The sequence below is a fragment of the Pocillopora damicornis genome, chromosome 10 (assembly GCF_964200805.1).
Source record: "Pocillopora damicornis chromosome 10, jaPocDami1.2, whole genome shotgun sequence".
NCBI lineage: Eukaryota > Metazoa > Cnidaria > Anthozoa > Scleractinia > Pocilloporidae > Pocillopora > Pocillopora damicornis.
The window spans coordinates 23,537,067-23,553,459 of NC_142679.1; the positions used below are offsets into that span (position 1 = coordinate 23,537,067).

A 16,393-nucleotide genomic window follows, 5' to 3' on the forward strand; every position below is an offset into this window, starting at 1 on the left:
CAGTATACTAGCACATGAGACATTTCTGCGATTTGATTGGCTTAGAGCAGTGGTGTTTCAGCTTAATTTAAGCCAAATACCTACATGTGAAAATTACAAACTAAACCCGGGTAGCGGTAGAGACGAATAACAGCATAATTTGTACCTGATGTTTGGCATGAATACCACTGGTGATATTTCAAAATTGCCTCAAATGCCACCGGCCTAACAGCTGGTGAGACTACGCATAACAATTTCGAAATATCACTGCAGGCATTTAGGTCAAATGTCACTAGAGATCATCCAATTACCTACACAAAGACAAAGGACAAAACCACACACTCCTTTGAATATAAATTTGGGCATCAGTCTTTATTTTCAACAACAATACCAATAAATGTGTCAAAACTTTGTGGCACTTGATAGCTACATCACACCAGCACAGTTCCTGCCCTTGCATGTCAGCTGCTGCAACTGAAGAAAAGAGAGAATTTTGCTCATCTGTTGACACTGATAGAAACATGAAATTGCACAGCAAAAAGTATGAAAATTCCTTAAGGCCAGAGCTAGCTTCACACTGAATTCCTGCACTTTTTGAAGCAATAATAACCAATCCAAAGTGTCTGAATGAAATTCAGCTGCAAAGGAGGAATGAATTAATGTCAAGGGTTGATGTGATAATGATGGATGGAGTTAAAAGTTTCTGATGGCTGTCATTTCCATAGCGCTGGTCGCACGCTTGCGGCAGACTGTTGAGGTGGTAGCCCCAGGTGTCCAGAAGGCCTGCGCGCGTAGCGCAATGGTGATCATGGCCTGTCAGGGGAACGACAGCCTCTTGTGTGTTCAGTGGGGGAAATGTTACGTAGACGGGTAAATGGATGGTATAATCCAGAAATCTAGTAATGTCATTGACCATATTTACCTGCAGGCGAGGCGATGTGACAGCTCTTAATAACCCTTTCACTACCGCAAATGACCTGGAGAGAGAATTTTTCCTAACGATATAAATACAATATGAACAGGGTGAGTGCTGAGAATCCAGAACATCATCTCAATTTGGGGACCATTGGTTGATGCCATACTAAACTCTACCAAGGAACTACCATCATAAGGATTGTATGGTTGACAGTGAGGAGAGGTGCAAATTTGATCTGGGAGCTAAAGGGTTACACTCAAGTGGTAAGGGACGTACAGGTGCAATCTGGTTTGAAGGGAATTTCATTCCTGTGCAAGCCCTGTCATTTCAAATGGCTGACAGATAACAATAATAATATTATCTCGGAGTGGGTGATCAATCATTATTCTCACGGATTTGATTTTATGAATTGACTGACCTTTTTTTTTCCCAGGGAAGGATTCAATTTGTACTTCACTTGGTCCTTGTTTTCCCTACAGGCAGGAAAGCAGGAAAATTCACATTGACATTCAATTTACAGCCTCCTTTTAATGAAGCCTTTCACTCCCTCCCAAGATCTCCAGAGTAATTCTCCTTACTGTCAGCCATACAGTTCTGGTGATGTTGGCTTGGAGAATTTGCTATTGGATCAGCTTAAGTTCCCTTCATTTCTATTTTTCTTTGATCTCATCACTTGTCTGCTTGATATTGCATATTGTATATTGTATATTGGATATTGGATATTGGATATTGTATATTGGATATTGTATATGTTCTGAGATTACCAGCAAGGAATAAATATTCTTTGGCAGTACTTACTTGTATTTTCCAGCTGGAGGTAACTGCTATGTCTAAGCACAATTCTTTTCTGGCCCCTCTTGGCTGATTGGAGTCTGCCTGCTCCAGTTGACTGTTATTTTCTGTAAAACAGAATAATATACATAAGGACCCAGGCATGAAGTGAAGAAACCTTCCTTGGAAACCTTGGAAACAACACAATGTTTTAAATTGCTCAGATCAAAACCAAAAAATTTTACTGTTTGTTAAAAACAATGTTATGCAATGTTAAATGTTACATCATGTGCGACAATCGTGAGAGGTGGTTTCAGTCAATTTTATAACAAGATGATCAATGTCAAAGTCTGTCGCAAACTGTGGATAAATATTCAAGCTAGGGCAGTGGTGTTTTTCTGAGGAAATTGGTCTTTTCTGTGACAGTGGTGAGATGGTTTTACTCGATTTTGAAATTCAACCAGCATGTTCATTTCAGAGTTCAACACAGGCCAGTGTGTTCCGTAAATGTTGTGTTTGCAAGATTTTTTTTTTTTTTTAAGTTCCTCACAAGCTGTTGATGATAATATTCAAGCTAAGGCGGTCGTGTTTTTGTGAGCAAACTAATTTTTTTCTGTGACAAAGGTGACAGATAGTTTAGCTCGATTTTGAAATTTGACCAGCGTGTTCATTTTGGAATTCAACACATTTAAAATAAAATTGAGTTGATGGTTGAGAAAATGTGTACTCGTTCTCTGCTATAATAAGTTATTTTTAATAACCGCCACAAAAGGGAAGCAGGTCGCTGTGCCCACAAAGATGAGAACATTCAAAAGTGTCTCCTTTAACTCTAGTCACCACGATCGCTATAAATGGAGCTTTCCTTACCAAGCTGTCAACCAATTGCGATTAAATGGTCTTTTGTTTTCACCTTCATTTCACTAAAGAGGTTTGCAGTTCAGAGAAAGGAATTGAACAACAATTAGACTGCCGACAAAACTCTGAACAGACAAATTCAACCTCTTTTTCCAATTGTCAGTCCGAGATCTCTCTTTGGGGCACTTTGCCAAATTTCGCCCTCCATATTGAAATGAAAATAGATCCTCGTTGAGAAAAGCAGTGCATTATAGTCTAAGTTCAAGGTTTTACCCCCAGACAGGCGGTAAGGGTTGTTATTTAAGCAAATTCCTTCCAACTATTAATGGTTCCAGAAAGAAATTCACCCTTGCTTAGGAATTTTTTCAGCTAACCCTAACACTCACCGTGCTTTTTCCGGCTAAATTCAACCATCGCGTGTGGAAATGGGTTAGGGTTAGGGTCCAACAGTACGCCAAACGACTGGGTACATCCGTTCAGTTTGTCACCCTCAACTGTAAATATGTGTAGCTCTGGATTCATACACTTTTAAAGCGCGTTCCTTCGACGTACGAGTTTCTACCAAAGTACACAAAACGAAGCAAAAATGCCTGGGATATTTGACAGGCACTTGCGACCTTCCTTTAGAAAATGGACCGATCGTCGGGAAAATACTCTCCGTTTACCGAGCAGAATAAGCCTCAGAAGGTTGGTTCTACGAGTCTTAGACTGAAAGTCCTTGACATCCACTCACTACCTTCGCCATCTGTTTTATTTGTTGCCATTTCGACACCGAGGGGGTACTGGGGTGTATGCATAGAGTTGAGCCCGCGCTCCAAAATTTAAAAAAAAATTATTGGAGCCAAAATCAAAAAGCTTCGGACAATGAAATACTCCTAGAGGAAATTCTAATCACAGAAAACGTGCCTGTCAAATTGGCGAAATGAAATAAATATGAACCCTCCACTCCCACAAGTGACCAAGACAGAACTTCTCCTTACAGTATGAATACAATATCAAGCAGGCAGGTGACGAGAATGGAGAAGAACATCGATCATGGGATTAGTAGTTGAGCCAATACCAAATTCTTTGAACTCACATCATAAGAGTTGTCTGGCAGATAGTAAGGACAATTACTAATCAGATCTTGGGAGTGAAAGGGTTTCATACATCGAGGTTGCACTGTCCGGTTTTAATGCCCGTATACTAGCACATGAGACATTTCTGCGATTTGATTGGCTTAGAGCAGTGGTGTTTCAGCTTAATTTAAGCCAAATACCTACATGTGAAAATTACAAACTAAACCCGGGTAGCGGTAGAGACGAATAACAGCATAATTTGTACCTGATGTTTGGCATGAATACCACTGGTGATATTTCAAAATTGCCTCAAATGCCACCGGCCTAACAGCTGGTGAGACTACGCATAACAATTTCGAAATATCACTGCAGGCATTTAGGTCAAATGTCGCTAGAGATCATCCAATTACCTACACAAAGACAAAGGACAAAACCACACACTCCTTTGAATATAAATTTGGGCATCAGTCTTTATTTTCAACAACAATACCAATGAATGTGTCAAAACTTTTCTTGTCTACTCCATTCGGTTAGGCAGTATTGTTTAGAGGGGGAAAAAATCTCCAGTCATCACTGCCTGCACACATTCAACCTTGATGGTGGCACTTGATAGCTACATCACACCAGCACAGTTCCTGCCCTTGCATGTCAGCTGCTGCAACTGAAGAAAAGAGAGAATTTTGCTCATCTGTTGACACTGATAGAAACATGAAATTGCACAGCAAAAAGTATGAAAATTCCTTAAGGCCAGAGCTAGCTTCACACTGAATTCCTGCACTTTTTGAAGCAATAATAACCAATCCAAAGTGTCTGAATGAAATTCAGCTGCAAAGGAGGAATGAATTAATGTCAAGGGTTGATGTGATAATGATGGATGGAGTTAAAAGTTTCTGATGGCTGTCATTTCCATAGCGCTGGTCGCAGGCCTGCGGCAGACTGTTGAGGTGGTAGCCCCAGGTGCCCAGAAGGCCTGCGCGCGTAGCGCAATGGTGATCATGGCCTGTCAGGGGAACGACAGCCTCTTGTGTGTTCAGTGGGGGAAATGTTACGTAGACGGGTAAATGGATGGTATAATCCAGAAATCTAGTAATGTCATTGACCATATTTACCTGCAGGCGAGGCGATGTGACAGCTCTTAATAACCCTTTCACTACCGCAAATGACCTAGAGAGAGAATTTTTCCTAACGATATAAATACAATATGAACAGGGTGAGTGCTGAGAATCCAGAACATCATCTCAATTTGGGGACCATTGGTTGATGCCATACTAAACTCTACCAAGGAACTACCATCATAAGGATTGTATGGTTGACAGTGAGGAGAGGTGCAAATTTGATCTGGGAGCTAAAGGGTTACACTCAAGTGGTAAGGGACGTACAGGTGCAATCTGGTTTGAAGGGAATTTCATTCCTGTGCAAGCCCTGTCATTTCAAATGGCTGACAGATAACAATAATAATATTATCTTGGAGTGGGTGATCAATCATTATTCTCACGGATTTGATTTTATGAATTGACTGACCTTTTTTTTTCCCTGGGAAGGATTCAATTTGTACTTCACTTGGTCCTTGTTTTCCCTACAGGCAGGAAAGCAGGAAAATTCACATTGACATTCAATTTACAGCCTCCTTTTAATGAAGCCTTTCACTCCCTCCCAAGATCTCCATAGTAATTCTCCTTACTGTCAGCCATACAGTTCTGGTGACGTTGGCTTGGAGAATTTGCTATTGGATCAGCTTAAGTTCCCTTCATTTCTATTTTTCTTTGATCTCATCACTTGTCTGCTTGATATTGCACATTGTATATTGTATATTGGATATTGGATATTGGATATTGGATATTGTATTATCATTTCTACTATTATTAAATGAGATTGCTAAAAACATGAAATTTCTGCCAACAATGCCAATAGGCAGTGGAGAGAAGAGGTAGAGAGAGAGAGAGGCGATGGAATGGTCAGTGCAGGAGAGTGGAAGAAATGCTCACAAGTTGTAGCTGCAGAGGTGAAACTTTGAGGGGCTGTCGTTCCTAGACCGCTGGCCGGTTGGTGAGGGCAAACTGTTGAGGCCGGAGCCACAGGCTCCACCAGCGCTAGCGCGCGTCGCAAAGCGAGCAGCGGGGCTTGCCAGGGGAAAGGCAGGGCACTGTTTGTGCAGAGGTCAAGGAGGGACATAGACCAGCAGGTAGTAGAAGGATGTTTTTTCTTTCAATGGTCTGTTTTCAGTGGTGCACTTTGGGAACAATTGATTGTTATTCATACCTCAGTCACCGGGTGGATTTGCAGGTGCAGGTGCCTGTACAGGACTTGGTCCTTGGTTGGCCTAGAGGAAAGAAAAGCAGGGGTCAAAAATTAGCATTGACATTTTTGATTTGAAACATGTAATATCATCATCATTATTATTATTATTATTATTATTATTATTATTATTCAGATTGCATTTCATGCATTTAACCCCTGGCCAGTAATTCTGGAAATGAAGAAAGGAAAGCCTGCCCTCTTACCACAGGTAGAGGGTTGTTTTGGGCATCATCATTGCAAAACTGTTCTAATTTGTACTCCTAACGATATCAATACAGCATCAACAGGATGAGTGCTGAGAATCCAGAACATCATCTCAATTTGGGGACCATTGGTTGATGCCATACTAAATTCTACCAAGTAGCTACCATCAAAAGGATTGTATGGTTGACAGTGAGGAGAGGTGCAAATTTGATATGGGAGCTAAAGGGTTAACCCTTGAACTCCTGTTAGTGTTTGACACTATATAACTCCCTATAATATCCATACATTATTCAGCAAACAGGTGGTGAGAATCATCAGACATATCAGGCACAAGTGGTTACCTTGATATACATATATATATATATATATATATATATATATATATATATATATATATATATATAGCCACTTTCCCAGGCAAGGATTGGATTTGTACTTCACTGGAGGAATGTGCATGACTTGGTCCTCGGGCTGGGAGAAGTCACATGTCGATCACCTCTGGCAGTTTGAGGGTGAAATGAAATGAAATGGCACAGCAAGACACTGACTCTTTTGGCATGCAAAACACTCAAGTGGAGACCTCTCGGGTCTTTCTTTCTTTCTTTTTTTGGATGCCACCCACTGTGAGAGAGAGAGAGTAACCCTGATGCAGATCATCCGATGAATCAGTAGGTAGATGAAAGTTGTTTCTCACCAATTTAAAAAAGTTGTGTGCAAAATAAATACAGACATCAGTACAATATCTAGGAGGTACTTAGGTACACGATACATCATCATTTTTATTATTGGACGAATCTATTTAACAAACAGATATGAACGAACCATGAATTAACCCTTTAACTCCCAGATCAAACTTGTAATTCTTTTGACTGCCAACCATACAATTCTTATCATGTGAGTCCGGAGAATTTAGTATTAGATCCACTAATTATCCACAAAATCCACATTTTTCTCTCTTCTCGTCACCTAGATGGTCGATATTGTGTGGATGATGTAAGGAGAAACTCTGTGTCGGTCACTCACTTCTGTGTTGGTTGGAGTTAAAGGGTTAAATATAAAAGTTGCATTGCACTGTCTAACCCTAAGCAAGCAAAAAAAAAAAAAACCCAACACATCAAGTGTCAACCCCAAGCAACTAGTTCCCACACAAAACTCTGAGGACATTCTTACAAAAAGTCTTAAAATCTCTTGCTTTAACCGGCCTTTGACTCCCAAGATCTGATTGGCTGCCACATAATTGTAAATAAGTGACAAGAATTTGGTGTTAGATCAAGATCACCACTTCTACTCGATAAGGTTGAGTTTTCTCCTGACCTGTCTGCCAGATAATGTTTAGATATTAATTACAGGGAGAAGTTACATGTGAATCACTCTTGGGAGTCAAAAAAGGGTTAAAGCCTCAGAATTGGCCAAGGAAGAACCTTCCCAGATTTCTACATCTAGTTAGCAGCCCATGCAGCTAGCTAGCTAGCTAGCTAGCTAGCTAGCCTCTACAATCTACACTTGTAAAGAATTGAGAAAATTTAAACAAGCTGGCCAAACCAGTAATCTCAATACTCACTCGTAAAGAAAGAATCGAGAGATTTCAACAAGGTGGCCAAACCCAAAAGAAAAGGTTCATTGCACTTGCATTATTTTCATGCTCATGCAGACAACATTCAGACAACCTGTGTCGGTGAAACAAAACACTTTGGACTTTCGTCAAGGAGTAAGTGACGCGTTTTCAAAAAAACTGATAACAATTTCAACCTTCCACTTCTACCATCCGACACTGCACCCCGAATGTCAAATATAAAATCAACTGGGAACTGGAAATCTGCAAATTCTTCATCTGGCAACGGCCATAGCAGAATCACTTGGATTGGAGACTCAGTGTCTTACTCTTCAGTAACTACCAGTGAGTGTCTGGGCTGAGGGGGAAAAAAAAAAAAAGAAAAGAGGATCGGAGAGCCACATTACTTCTCACTACAGCGAGAAAGTCAAATGGTCTGCAAAGGCTTCGAACAAAGAGCAGAGTGCCATCGGCATGACTTTATTCAGCAACCAGAACGCAAATTATTGTTTCTGAACTGTTACCACGATCGATCTTGTATTTTTTCACGACAAAAGAGGTCCCTTTGGATGCCGTGTCAATGTTCCATTCACTTACAGTGAGAGCATTTGACTTATCAGCAGTTAGAATATATGGCATGGCAGATTGTAACTCTGTCATAATAGATAATAGATGATAGCTGACTTACCGGAGCTGAGCTGCTCTCTCTCAGGCTCGATCAACCCAAAGACGACTATCCCTCCGACCGGAACCCATGCTATCATAGCAGCCACATCACGGTGCCCGGTACCGACGACAGTCGTGCCGTTTATAGCTACTATACGATCTCCGACGCAGATCCCGGGAGCTTCGTGCGCAATGCTTCCTGGATCGATACCTTCGATGAGTGCACAACCCGAACTATCATTTGTTATGTGAAGACCCAAGGATGGGCCTGCTTTAGACACTGTCACAGTTTTGCGTTCTCCTTTAACAGGTGCAGACGTGAAGCCATCAGCTCCAGTTTGCCCTCCGAGTAACCCTTCCGTGACCATTCCGCATGCAGTTAGCGTGGACATAAGACAAGATCTGATGGAAAGAAATGTAAATTCTCAGGTCAACTCAATTCAGATAATGTATACAGCCACTAGAGAGTCTCGAAATAAGTGCTCTCCTCGCCCAACGAATCATTCTTTGCACAGGGTTACCTTGAACACAGCAACATCGCAACTTCGAAACCTCGGGGATGGAAGGTGTGTGATGCCATATTCCCACTGCCTCCGATTTCGTGGAGGCGAAACGAAAAGACATGTCTCTCTAGCTCGCAGGGCTAGCTAGTCGAGTCACCTAATGCGCGTGCGCGCGCGCCTTGGGGAGGGGGGGAGGGGGGAGGGGGGGACATTTGGCGCTAGGCCGAGATGGCCGGCCAACTAGCCAATCAAATAATAATAAATAAAATCATCATAAGCTTTATTTACGTGTCAAATAAGATAGCAGTTTCCCACTAGGTAAGCACACCTAAACTAAACTCATCTGATCTATATAAAACTATGCGTTAAAAATTTATTGGAATATGATAAAAGAGCTCTTCCCATATAAAACTACCCTACCCCGAAAATAGTAGACCCCACGTTTATAATACCCCACCCTGTATAATAAGATGATAACCTTCATATGATGAGATAATAAGATGATAATAATTACAATAATATGATCTTGATAGTATTTAAAATATTTAAGATTGACGTTCTTGTACCCTCTCTACTTTTCTAGAATCACTAGCTTTGCAACAATTCCATACAGTACCACAGTAAGTTAAATAAGGCAGAATAGCAGCCTTAAAAAGTTGTAATTTAGCCTTGGCTGGGATTAACTTCCTTAATCTATTAGTTACACCCAGCCTTTGACTGCTTCCTTTTTTTTTCTTTTTTTTTTTTAATTTTTTTTTTTTTTTTAACAGATGTTACTTACGCGATCAGAAAAATGTAAATTATCATCAATATTTACACCCAATAACTTAGAATAGAATTATATGATTTAATGGCTGTTCCGTTAACATTTAGCTCTAACTGTTCATCATTTAGTCTACCTCCTTTCGATATCATTGATCCATATTTATCAAAGTTCCCTTTGAACCGTCACATGTTTCGACGCGCGAGCTGTGGGCAAATAATTAATTCGTGTGCGGGCAAGTCCGAATCGGCCCGGACGTGCGTGGGCAAGTTTGAATCGGGGAAAAATCACCATTCGTGGCCGGTTTTTGCCTGTCGGGTGTGTTGCTTTTGTGACGGACGGCTTCAAATGAAATAATTCCGGGTGCAAAAAAAAACAAAAACAAAATCAAAACAAGAAAACAAGAAAACAAGAAAGCAAGAAAACAGGACAGGACCGAACAGAACAGCAAAAGCCAGACAAATTCAAATTCACACACTTTTTATTATTTATCTGACAGCTAGAAATCTCTCTGGCGGCTTCCAAAAGTCCAACAACAATAGCGAAGAAAAGGGATCTTCTTAGAGTTCTCGTTCTGTTTTTTTTTTTCTCCTCTTTGTCCTTTTGCTTTGTCCTTTTTTTTTTTTGAGGTCAGGATCCCCGCTCCCCGCCCATGACTGCCTTGTGTATCTCGCGCACGCTGGTCAGCAGTCGCATGGCGTAGGGACTGCCTTTGGCAGCAGCCACCTTCACAGCGACTAGCGACTCTCTCGACTCCACCCACTGCTCACCGTCCAAGTCTGGGGCATAGTTAGAACCTCCGGTGTGCCTGTACCATAGAAGGAGGGCTTGGCCTTCCGGCAGGAAAGCTTGAACACGCCCCAGGAAAATCGAAGGCTTCTGTAGGGTGCTGTCCTCGGCCACGAGTCCCACAAAGTCGCCCACGTCGATCTCCGGCTCCGAGATCTCTGGCAGCTGGAGAGACCTGGTCATGGGCCCGGCCACAAGCTCCTCTTCTTCGGCCTTGCGCCTGGCCAGATCTAATGCCGGGGTCTTCTTCTGGTTTGCCGTGCGTCGGTCGTAAGTGTGCTGGGCCTGCTCTCGGGAGTGCCGGAGACAAGCAGCAAGGCTGTCTTTCATCTGATCGTCGCATCCGCTGCAGATAGACAGAGGGAGAACGACAAAAAGAAAAACGTATCAAACGGTTATCAGCGATGTGGCTATGCCGGCGTTTTAAAGCAACAGATTCCAAAATTCGCGGGGAACGAACGAACGAAGGAAGGAAGGAAGGAAGGACGTGACTTGCAGTTCAATAGCCATGTCGACCTACCTCTGGGAATATGCCCAGGTTACGAAAGATGACCTTAGTCCGCATACCGCCACCTTGCTTCCGGTCAGGAGTTCGAACATTTTCTGTAAACGTGTTGTGAACGACGTGCTCGAGTACGGTGCACCCTTGGAATTCTGAAATGAAATAGGTCAGAGTCAAAATGATCTGCTGCTGCACAGCAGTGGGCCCAGTTGTTCAAAGGCCGATTAGCTCTAACCCAGGGTTAAATTTTAATCCAGCTTTCTTTATTTCTTTGTTCAGAAGTCTTTTGGGGAAAGTCTTCACTATTCTTTTTAGAACATGCAATGATCAAATTGCAAGCAAAAAGATTTGAACTGAATTTTCTCTTAAAGTTTTCAGACCTGAAATCAAATTTCACACTAACCCTGGGTTACCTTAACCCAGCTTTGAACAACCAGGGCCTGTGGTGACTGTGACCCACGGCCAGTGTTTTCAAAGAGTCCTCTTCGGCCCAAAAATTCCTAACCAGTTAGCTAGTTTCAAGCGAGTGCTACTTCACCCGGCGACGGCATGAGTTGGACAATTTTGCCTTGCCGAGCCCGGCAATTTTAGCCCGCGTTAGCTAGCTGGCTATAAGACGGGGAACCCTATACTTACCAGAAACAGGTAGTTGCTGCACAGCGTCGGATTAAGCACCTTTCTGAATTCTGATACAAACTGTATGAACAGCCTGCAGAGTTGGCTGTCTGCCTGCGGGGAGAGAGAGAGAGAGAGAGAGAGAGAGAGAGAGAGAGAGAGAGAGAGACTGTTATTAAAGTGTGCTCAGAACTCTTGTTAATTTCCGTACTCTGCTCGTGTCAGTCGTTCAGTCGTGACAAGAATTACCTGTATGGGAATAGTTTCAGGCCCGCTCTGCTTGCAGGTTTTGAACCTTCCGAGGTGTAGCACGATGCCGTCGCCATCTGTCTTGATCAAGGCCACGTTTCTGTCACGATAGTGCGCTTTCTGAAACGGTTCTTCCAGTTGGCTTTCCAAGACCAACTCCATCGTCCTGATTTCTAGGCCCCTGCTGGGCGGGAGGTGGGTGTACAGTGACAAAAGCAGCAGGTCGCGGGCCTCCTGAGCGCGTTGCTGTCTGCCCTTGGCCAATTCAAACCGGCACCGCTGGGCTTCCCTAGCTAGGAGGACTTGTTCCCTTAAGAGAAAGCGGGGACCAGTGTTCTTTAATATCTTTAGAAACGATTCATTCCTACAAATTGAAACTGTACTTCTTGCATTTATTTTCAAGCATTTCAACTCTGAATGCAGTCGTCTACTCAAAAGGGCAGTCAGGCAGGCAGGCAGGCAGGCAGGCAGGCAGGCAGGCAGGAACTGTAGACCTCGAGGACAAGCGTTCACAAAACACGATTCTGACTATTTTTAAATTTTTTACCTTTTCCCGATTGATCATCCAAGATGTTTAAAAGACAGACACGTTTTGTTTCCGTTTTGTTTCCGTTTTGTTTTGTTTCTGTTTTGTTTTACACTAACTAACTAGCACACTTACCAATCCAGCCACTTGCTTTGCGCTTTGAGATCTTCGACTGCGGTCGCCCTCTCCAGATCCCCCTGCTTCTGAAGTACAGTGGCCGTTCTTCTGAGCTGGGAGATAATGCGGATACCTTCGAATTGTGGCCCCAATCCCCGATAGCAATACTTCAGTGGGTACAGCAGACTGCTCGCGTGCACGCTTAGGGTCGCAGGACTCAAGTTCCTCTCCTCCTGATGTAGAGACGAGATGGCAACGTGTCGTAAATGTCTTTTAGCAGGTCAAATGATAATCTACAATCATCTGTCGTTGTCGTTGCAACGTGCAACGTTCTAAAACAACCTCGATACCCACCTTCAGATAGTCTAGGTATCCTTCGATAAGATCCCCGCGATGGAAGTCTTGGACTGAAGGCGACTCTCCGGGCCGGATTCGCTGAACGTATCCAAGATAACCTACAATATACAATATACAATATACAATATTTATTTGCCATATACGACATTTACACATGGAAAAAAAAAAAAATGAAGAAAATTGATGACAGAAAATAAATGGCGAGAAAACCTGAAAGAAACCACGAGGCTTATAACAAGTCAGGCTTTCTCACTTAAAATAACTAATCTTATATTAGAATTACAATATGGACTTATGGTAATTAACTTTGACCGCGCACACGTACACACACACACACACGCACACGCATATTAAGTAAGTTAGTTAAGAATTACTGCCTTACAGAAGCTAATACTTAGAGAGAAGAAATTCCTTAAGCTTTCTTTTAAAAAAAGGGGAGGAGGGAGAACTGGTTATGTCAGAATTTAACGAATTATAAAAGTTTGGACCTTGAAAGTAAATTGAAAACTTCCTGGTGTTCGTTCTGCACAGTGGCAAACGGAAGGACTGAGCATTCCTAGTATTATAATTGTGGATTTGACTATTCAGTAAAAAAAAGTTATTGAATTTGGAAGGGAGTGTAGAGTTCTCGAATGAAAACATAAAAGTACCTAATTGAAACGAATGGATATCATGAAATTTTAAGAGTTTAAGTTCCTTTAAAATAGGGCCAGTATGGGCAATGTATGTAGAATTGCTTACTATTCTTAACGCACGTTTCTGTAAGGTTACAATTCTTTGAAGGTTTGACTTATAGGTACCAGCCCAAGCTGAATTGCAATAATACAAATATGGAAGGATCATAGAATTGTATAAAGTACGAAGGGAGTGAGTAGAGAGAAAAAACCTAGATTTATGAATAATACCTATAGATTTGGATAATTTATTTGCTGTTAAGGATATATGCGATTTCCAGGTCAAATTGTCATCTAATAAAACACCCAAAAACATGGTCTCAGAAACACGAAGAATAGGCTGCTCATTTATGAAAACTTGAAATTCAAAGGATTGCTTCTTTTGCCAAGGCTTGAATACCATAAAATTAGTCTTGGCTAAATTCAAGGAGAGCCGCTTTGCTGCAAACCAGGTTGACAATTTGTTTAATTCTCTATTTAATGTGTTAATTAGGTAAACAGGGTCATTATGGGAGATAAATAAGTTTGTATCATCAGCAAACAAGATTGCATCAAGCAGGGAAGCATTGTTCAAATCATTAACATACAGGATAAAAAATAAGGGACCAAGAATAGAACCTTGAGGCACCCCACAGGGAATCCCCTGTGGGGCAGATCTAACGTTATTAACCTGAGGATAGATGGCCGAGAAACATGAAAAGAGGACCAGAAAATTGGAGCGCGTTCCATTCCTCTGTTTGCTTATCTGGTTTGCCTTTCTTTCTCTTCTTTTTTTGTTTTTGTTTTTTTTGTTTTTTTGTTTTTTTGTTTTTTTTTTGTGTGCTCCATCACCGAAAATGCCACGAGCGATGCAACTAGCAAATAATGTAAAATGCGGAGCCACCATACTCACACAGGATGCGTTCCAAGGCTTTGTCGAACGTGCTCGCGGCGAGCATCTGTCCGTGCCTCTCCAGCGCATGAGGCCTTGTGAAAAAAGACTTGGTCTCCTGCATGAACCATTGCAGATCTGGTGGGAGATCTGTGAGGCGCAGCGCGTAGGCCGACCTCTTGGGAGGAAGGGGGGCTACGGGAACCTGCTGTGGGGTTTCCTCGGCACGATCATGCCCTGGCTTCTCCTCACGATCGGGTGTGCTCGTTGTGACGGGTGGCGGTATTTCCAGCCGTGCGGCGGGCATGGGTTGACCGTGATGAGATGTGGCCGCCTTCGGGAACCTTTGCAGATGTGGTGGGAAGTCTGTAAGAGGCGGCACGTGATGCGCCACCCTCTTCGGAGGCTGTGGTAAGGTTTCCTCCACACGATCGTCTCCGTGCTGCTGGTCGTCGTGGGCGTGGGGTATGCCGGTGGTGACGGGCGGCGCTAGTTGCGGCCTTGTTGCCGCGAGCACGTGTTGACCGTGGTGACGTGCGGTTTTCTCCCTGGACCTTTTCAGCTTCGGTGGGAGATCTGTGAGACGCGGCACGTGATAGGCCGCCCTCTTCGGAGAAAGGGCGGCTACGGGAGGCTGTCGTGGTGCTTCCTCTGCGCCACCACCTGGTTGAAGCTGCTCGTCACCGTCGTCGTCGGATACTACTGCGCTTATTGCAACGGGTGGCGGTTGTTGAGATGCGGTCTTCTTCCTGGACCTTTGCTTAGGGTTTGCGGGCGGGAGATCTGTTAGACGCGGCGCGTGGGACGCCCTCTTGGGAGAGAGGGCGGCCACGGGAGGCTCTTGTGGGGCTTCGTCTCCACCATCGTCTTCTCCGCGCTCCTCGTCGTCCGATACTAGGTTTATTGCAACGGGTGGCGGTGATTCTGGCCTTGCTGCGGGCGTGGGCTCGCCGGCGGGATCAGTTTCTTCCTGGTCGCTAGAGTCGAGAGAACAACTATCCATGGATTCGGCCGACGGGCTCGGATAGCGGGGGCTGTCGTCGCCGTCGACCGAGCAGTCAGCGTAGCTTTGATCTTCACCTCCCCCCTCGATATCGCTCATCGTGTCAGTATTCCACAACAGTCACACGCTTACCAAATTCCACTTTCAAAAGAAAAAAAATTTAAAAAAAAAATAAAAATTAAAAAAAAAAATAGATGAAATAAGATGAACACGAATTAAAACAGCACAAAAAGACTTTGCGATGTTGTCTAGGTACTACCATCACTGATGCTTACGGCCACCTAAAAATCGAATTCGTGAGATCTCGAGACGCGGTTAACGAGGTGTTTGGGTCGAGATTGAACATTAACCAAGCCAGACCAGACCAGAGTTGACCGTTGACGCGAATGTCTCGTCTTGCGAGTAAAGCAGGGTCAATCCAAAAAAGAAAAAAAAAAAAAAAAAAACAGCAAACAAAAAGACAAAAACTGGGTACGGTACAGACGATACAAACGGCGTTCAAGCACAAAAGTTTCGGTACAACAAAACGACAAGAATTTGCTGGCTGGGTGTTCACTCGCATCTGAGACAATTTTGGCCTTTAAATCTCGAATCCATTGAAAATTCCGACAAATGCCACAAGAAAGATCAGTTTGCATACTCTCGCCCAATGCTGATAAAACGGAGTTACAGAGCCGGTAACTCACCTATCGGTCCCGCCTGTGCCCTGGGCTTCGACAAAGGAAAATGCGAGCGTTAGGGACGCCAAACTCGCTTTTGGCATATGCGCGCGGTGACGCTGAAAGGTCCGATCCGAGACGATTTTGGCCTTTAAATCTCGAATCCATCGAAAATTCCGACAAATGCCACAAGAAAGATCAGTTTGCATACTTTCTCTCAATGATGAAAAACGCAGTTACAGAGCCGGTAACTCACCTGTCGGTCCCGCCTGTGCCCTGGGCTTCGATCAACGAAAATGCGACCGTTGGGGACGCCAAACTCGCTTTTGGCATATGGGCGCGGTGACGCTGAAAGGTCCGATTACAAAACCAAACAGACAAGTGTAAACAAACAGACAAGCATTGCAACTATGTTCGTATCTACGATCACTCTGAGTAACGACCAAATTAACCGACAATCGATTCA

General features: G+C 43.2%; 2 protein-coding genes and 1 long non-coding RNA gene across 7 annotated transcripts; all 3 read right to left on the bottom strand.

Annotated features, from left to right (window-relative positions):
* Window positions 1-332: 332 nt before the first annotated feature.
* On the bottom strand, window positions 333-1,591 carry LOC149039479 (uncharacterized). Its single transcript, XR_016180628.1, has 3 exons — window positions 1,314-1,591; window positions 902-974; window positions 333-453 (listed from the first exon to the last, which is right to left on the bottom strand). It is a non-coding gene; the product is annotated as an uncharacterized LOC149039479 (long non-coding RNA).
* Window positions 1,592-4,020: 2,429 nt separating this feature from the next.
* LOC149039480 (PDZ domain-containing protein GIPC3-like) lies at window positions 4,021-8,952 on the bottom strand. 5 transcript variants are annotated; one of them, XR_016180627.1, is made up of 7 exons: window positions 8,821-8,952; window positions 8,322-8,701; window positions 7,643-7,991; window positions 5,839-5,899; window positions 5,101-5,155; window positions 4,689-4,743; window positions 4,021-4,240 (listed from the first exon to the last, which is right to left on the bottom strand). XR_016180627.1 is itself a non-coding variant. In XM_089185656.1 (3 exons), the coding sequence occupies exons 1-3, from the start codon at window positions 8,877-8,879 to the stop codon at window positions 5,844-5,846; spliced, it is 495 nt and encodes a 164-aa protein (XP_089041782.1). In that variant the 5' UTR covers window positions 8,880-8,952; the 3' UTR covers window positions 5,838-5,843. The 5 variants fall into 5 exon arrangements, 2 of the variants coding, with proteins under 2 accessions (XP_089041782.1, XP_089041783.1); XR_016180626.1 differs by lacking the exon at window positions 7,643-7,991; XR_016180625.1 differs by lacking the exon at window positions 7,643-7,991 and having other exon boundaries at window positions 4,689-4,761.
* Window positions 8,953-9,527: 575 nt separating this feature from the next.
* On the bottom strand, window positions 9,528-15,696 carry LOC149039481 (uncharacterized). Its single transcript, XM_089185655.1, has 7 exons — window positions 14,287-15,696; window positions 12,718-12,818; window positions 12,382-12,596; window positions 11,721-12,030; window positions 11,493-11,585; window positions 10,875-11,008; window positions 9,528-10,700 (listed from the first exon to the last, which is right to left on the bottom strand). The coding sequence occupies exons 1-7, from the start codon at window positions 15,365-15,367 to the stop codon at window positions 10,196-10,198; spliced, it is 2,439 nt and encodes an 812-aa protein (XP_089041781.1). The 5' UTR covers window positions 15,368-15,696; the 3' UTR covers window positions 9,528-10,195.
* Window positions 15,697-16,393: the final 697 nt, after the last annotated feature.

Excerpts from the sequence above, each read along its gene's own strand:
- LOC149039481 (XM_089185655.1), bottom strand. The coding sequence starts at position 15,367 with ATGAGCGATATCGAGGGGGGAGGTGAAGATCAAAGCTACGCTGACTGC. Across the intron at positions 12,819-14,286 it reads AGCCTTGGAACGCATCCTGT|GTTATCTTGGATACGTTCAG; the intron begins GTGAGTATGGTG and ends TGTATATTGTAG. Across the intron at positions 10,701-10,874 it reads ACCTGGGCATATTCCCAGAG|CGGATGCGACGATCAGATGA; the intron begins GTAGGTCGACAT and ends GTCTATCTGCAG.
- LOC149039480 (XM_089185656.1), bottom strand. The coding sequence starts at position 8,879 with ATGGCATCACACACCTTCCATCCCCGAGGTTTCGAAGTTGCGATGTTG. Across the intron at positions 8,702-8,820 it reads GCGATGTTGCTGTGTTCAAG|ATCTTGTCTTATGTCCACGC; the intron begins GTAACCCTGTGC and ends TCTTTCCATCAG. Across the intron at positions 5,900-8,321 it reads GAGAGAGCAGCTCAGCTCCG|GCCAACCAAGGACCAAGTCC; the intron begins GTAAGTCAGCTA and ends TCTTTCCTCTAG.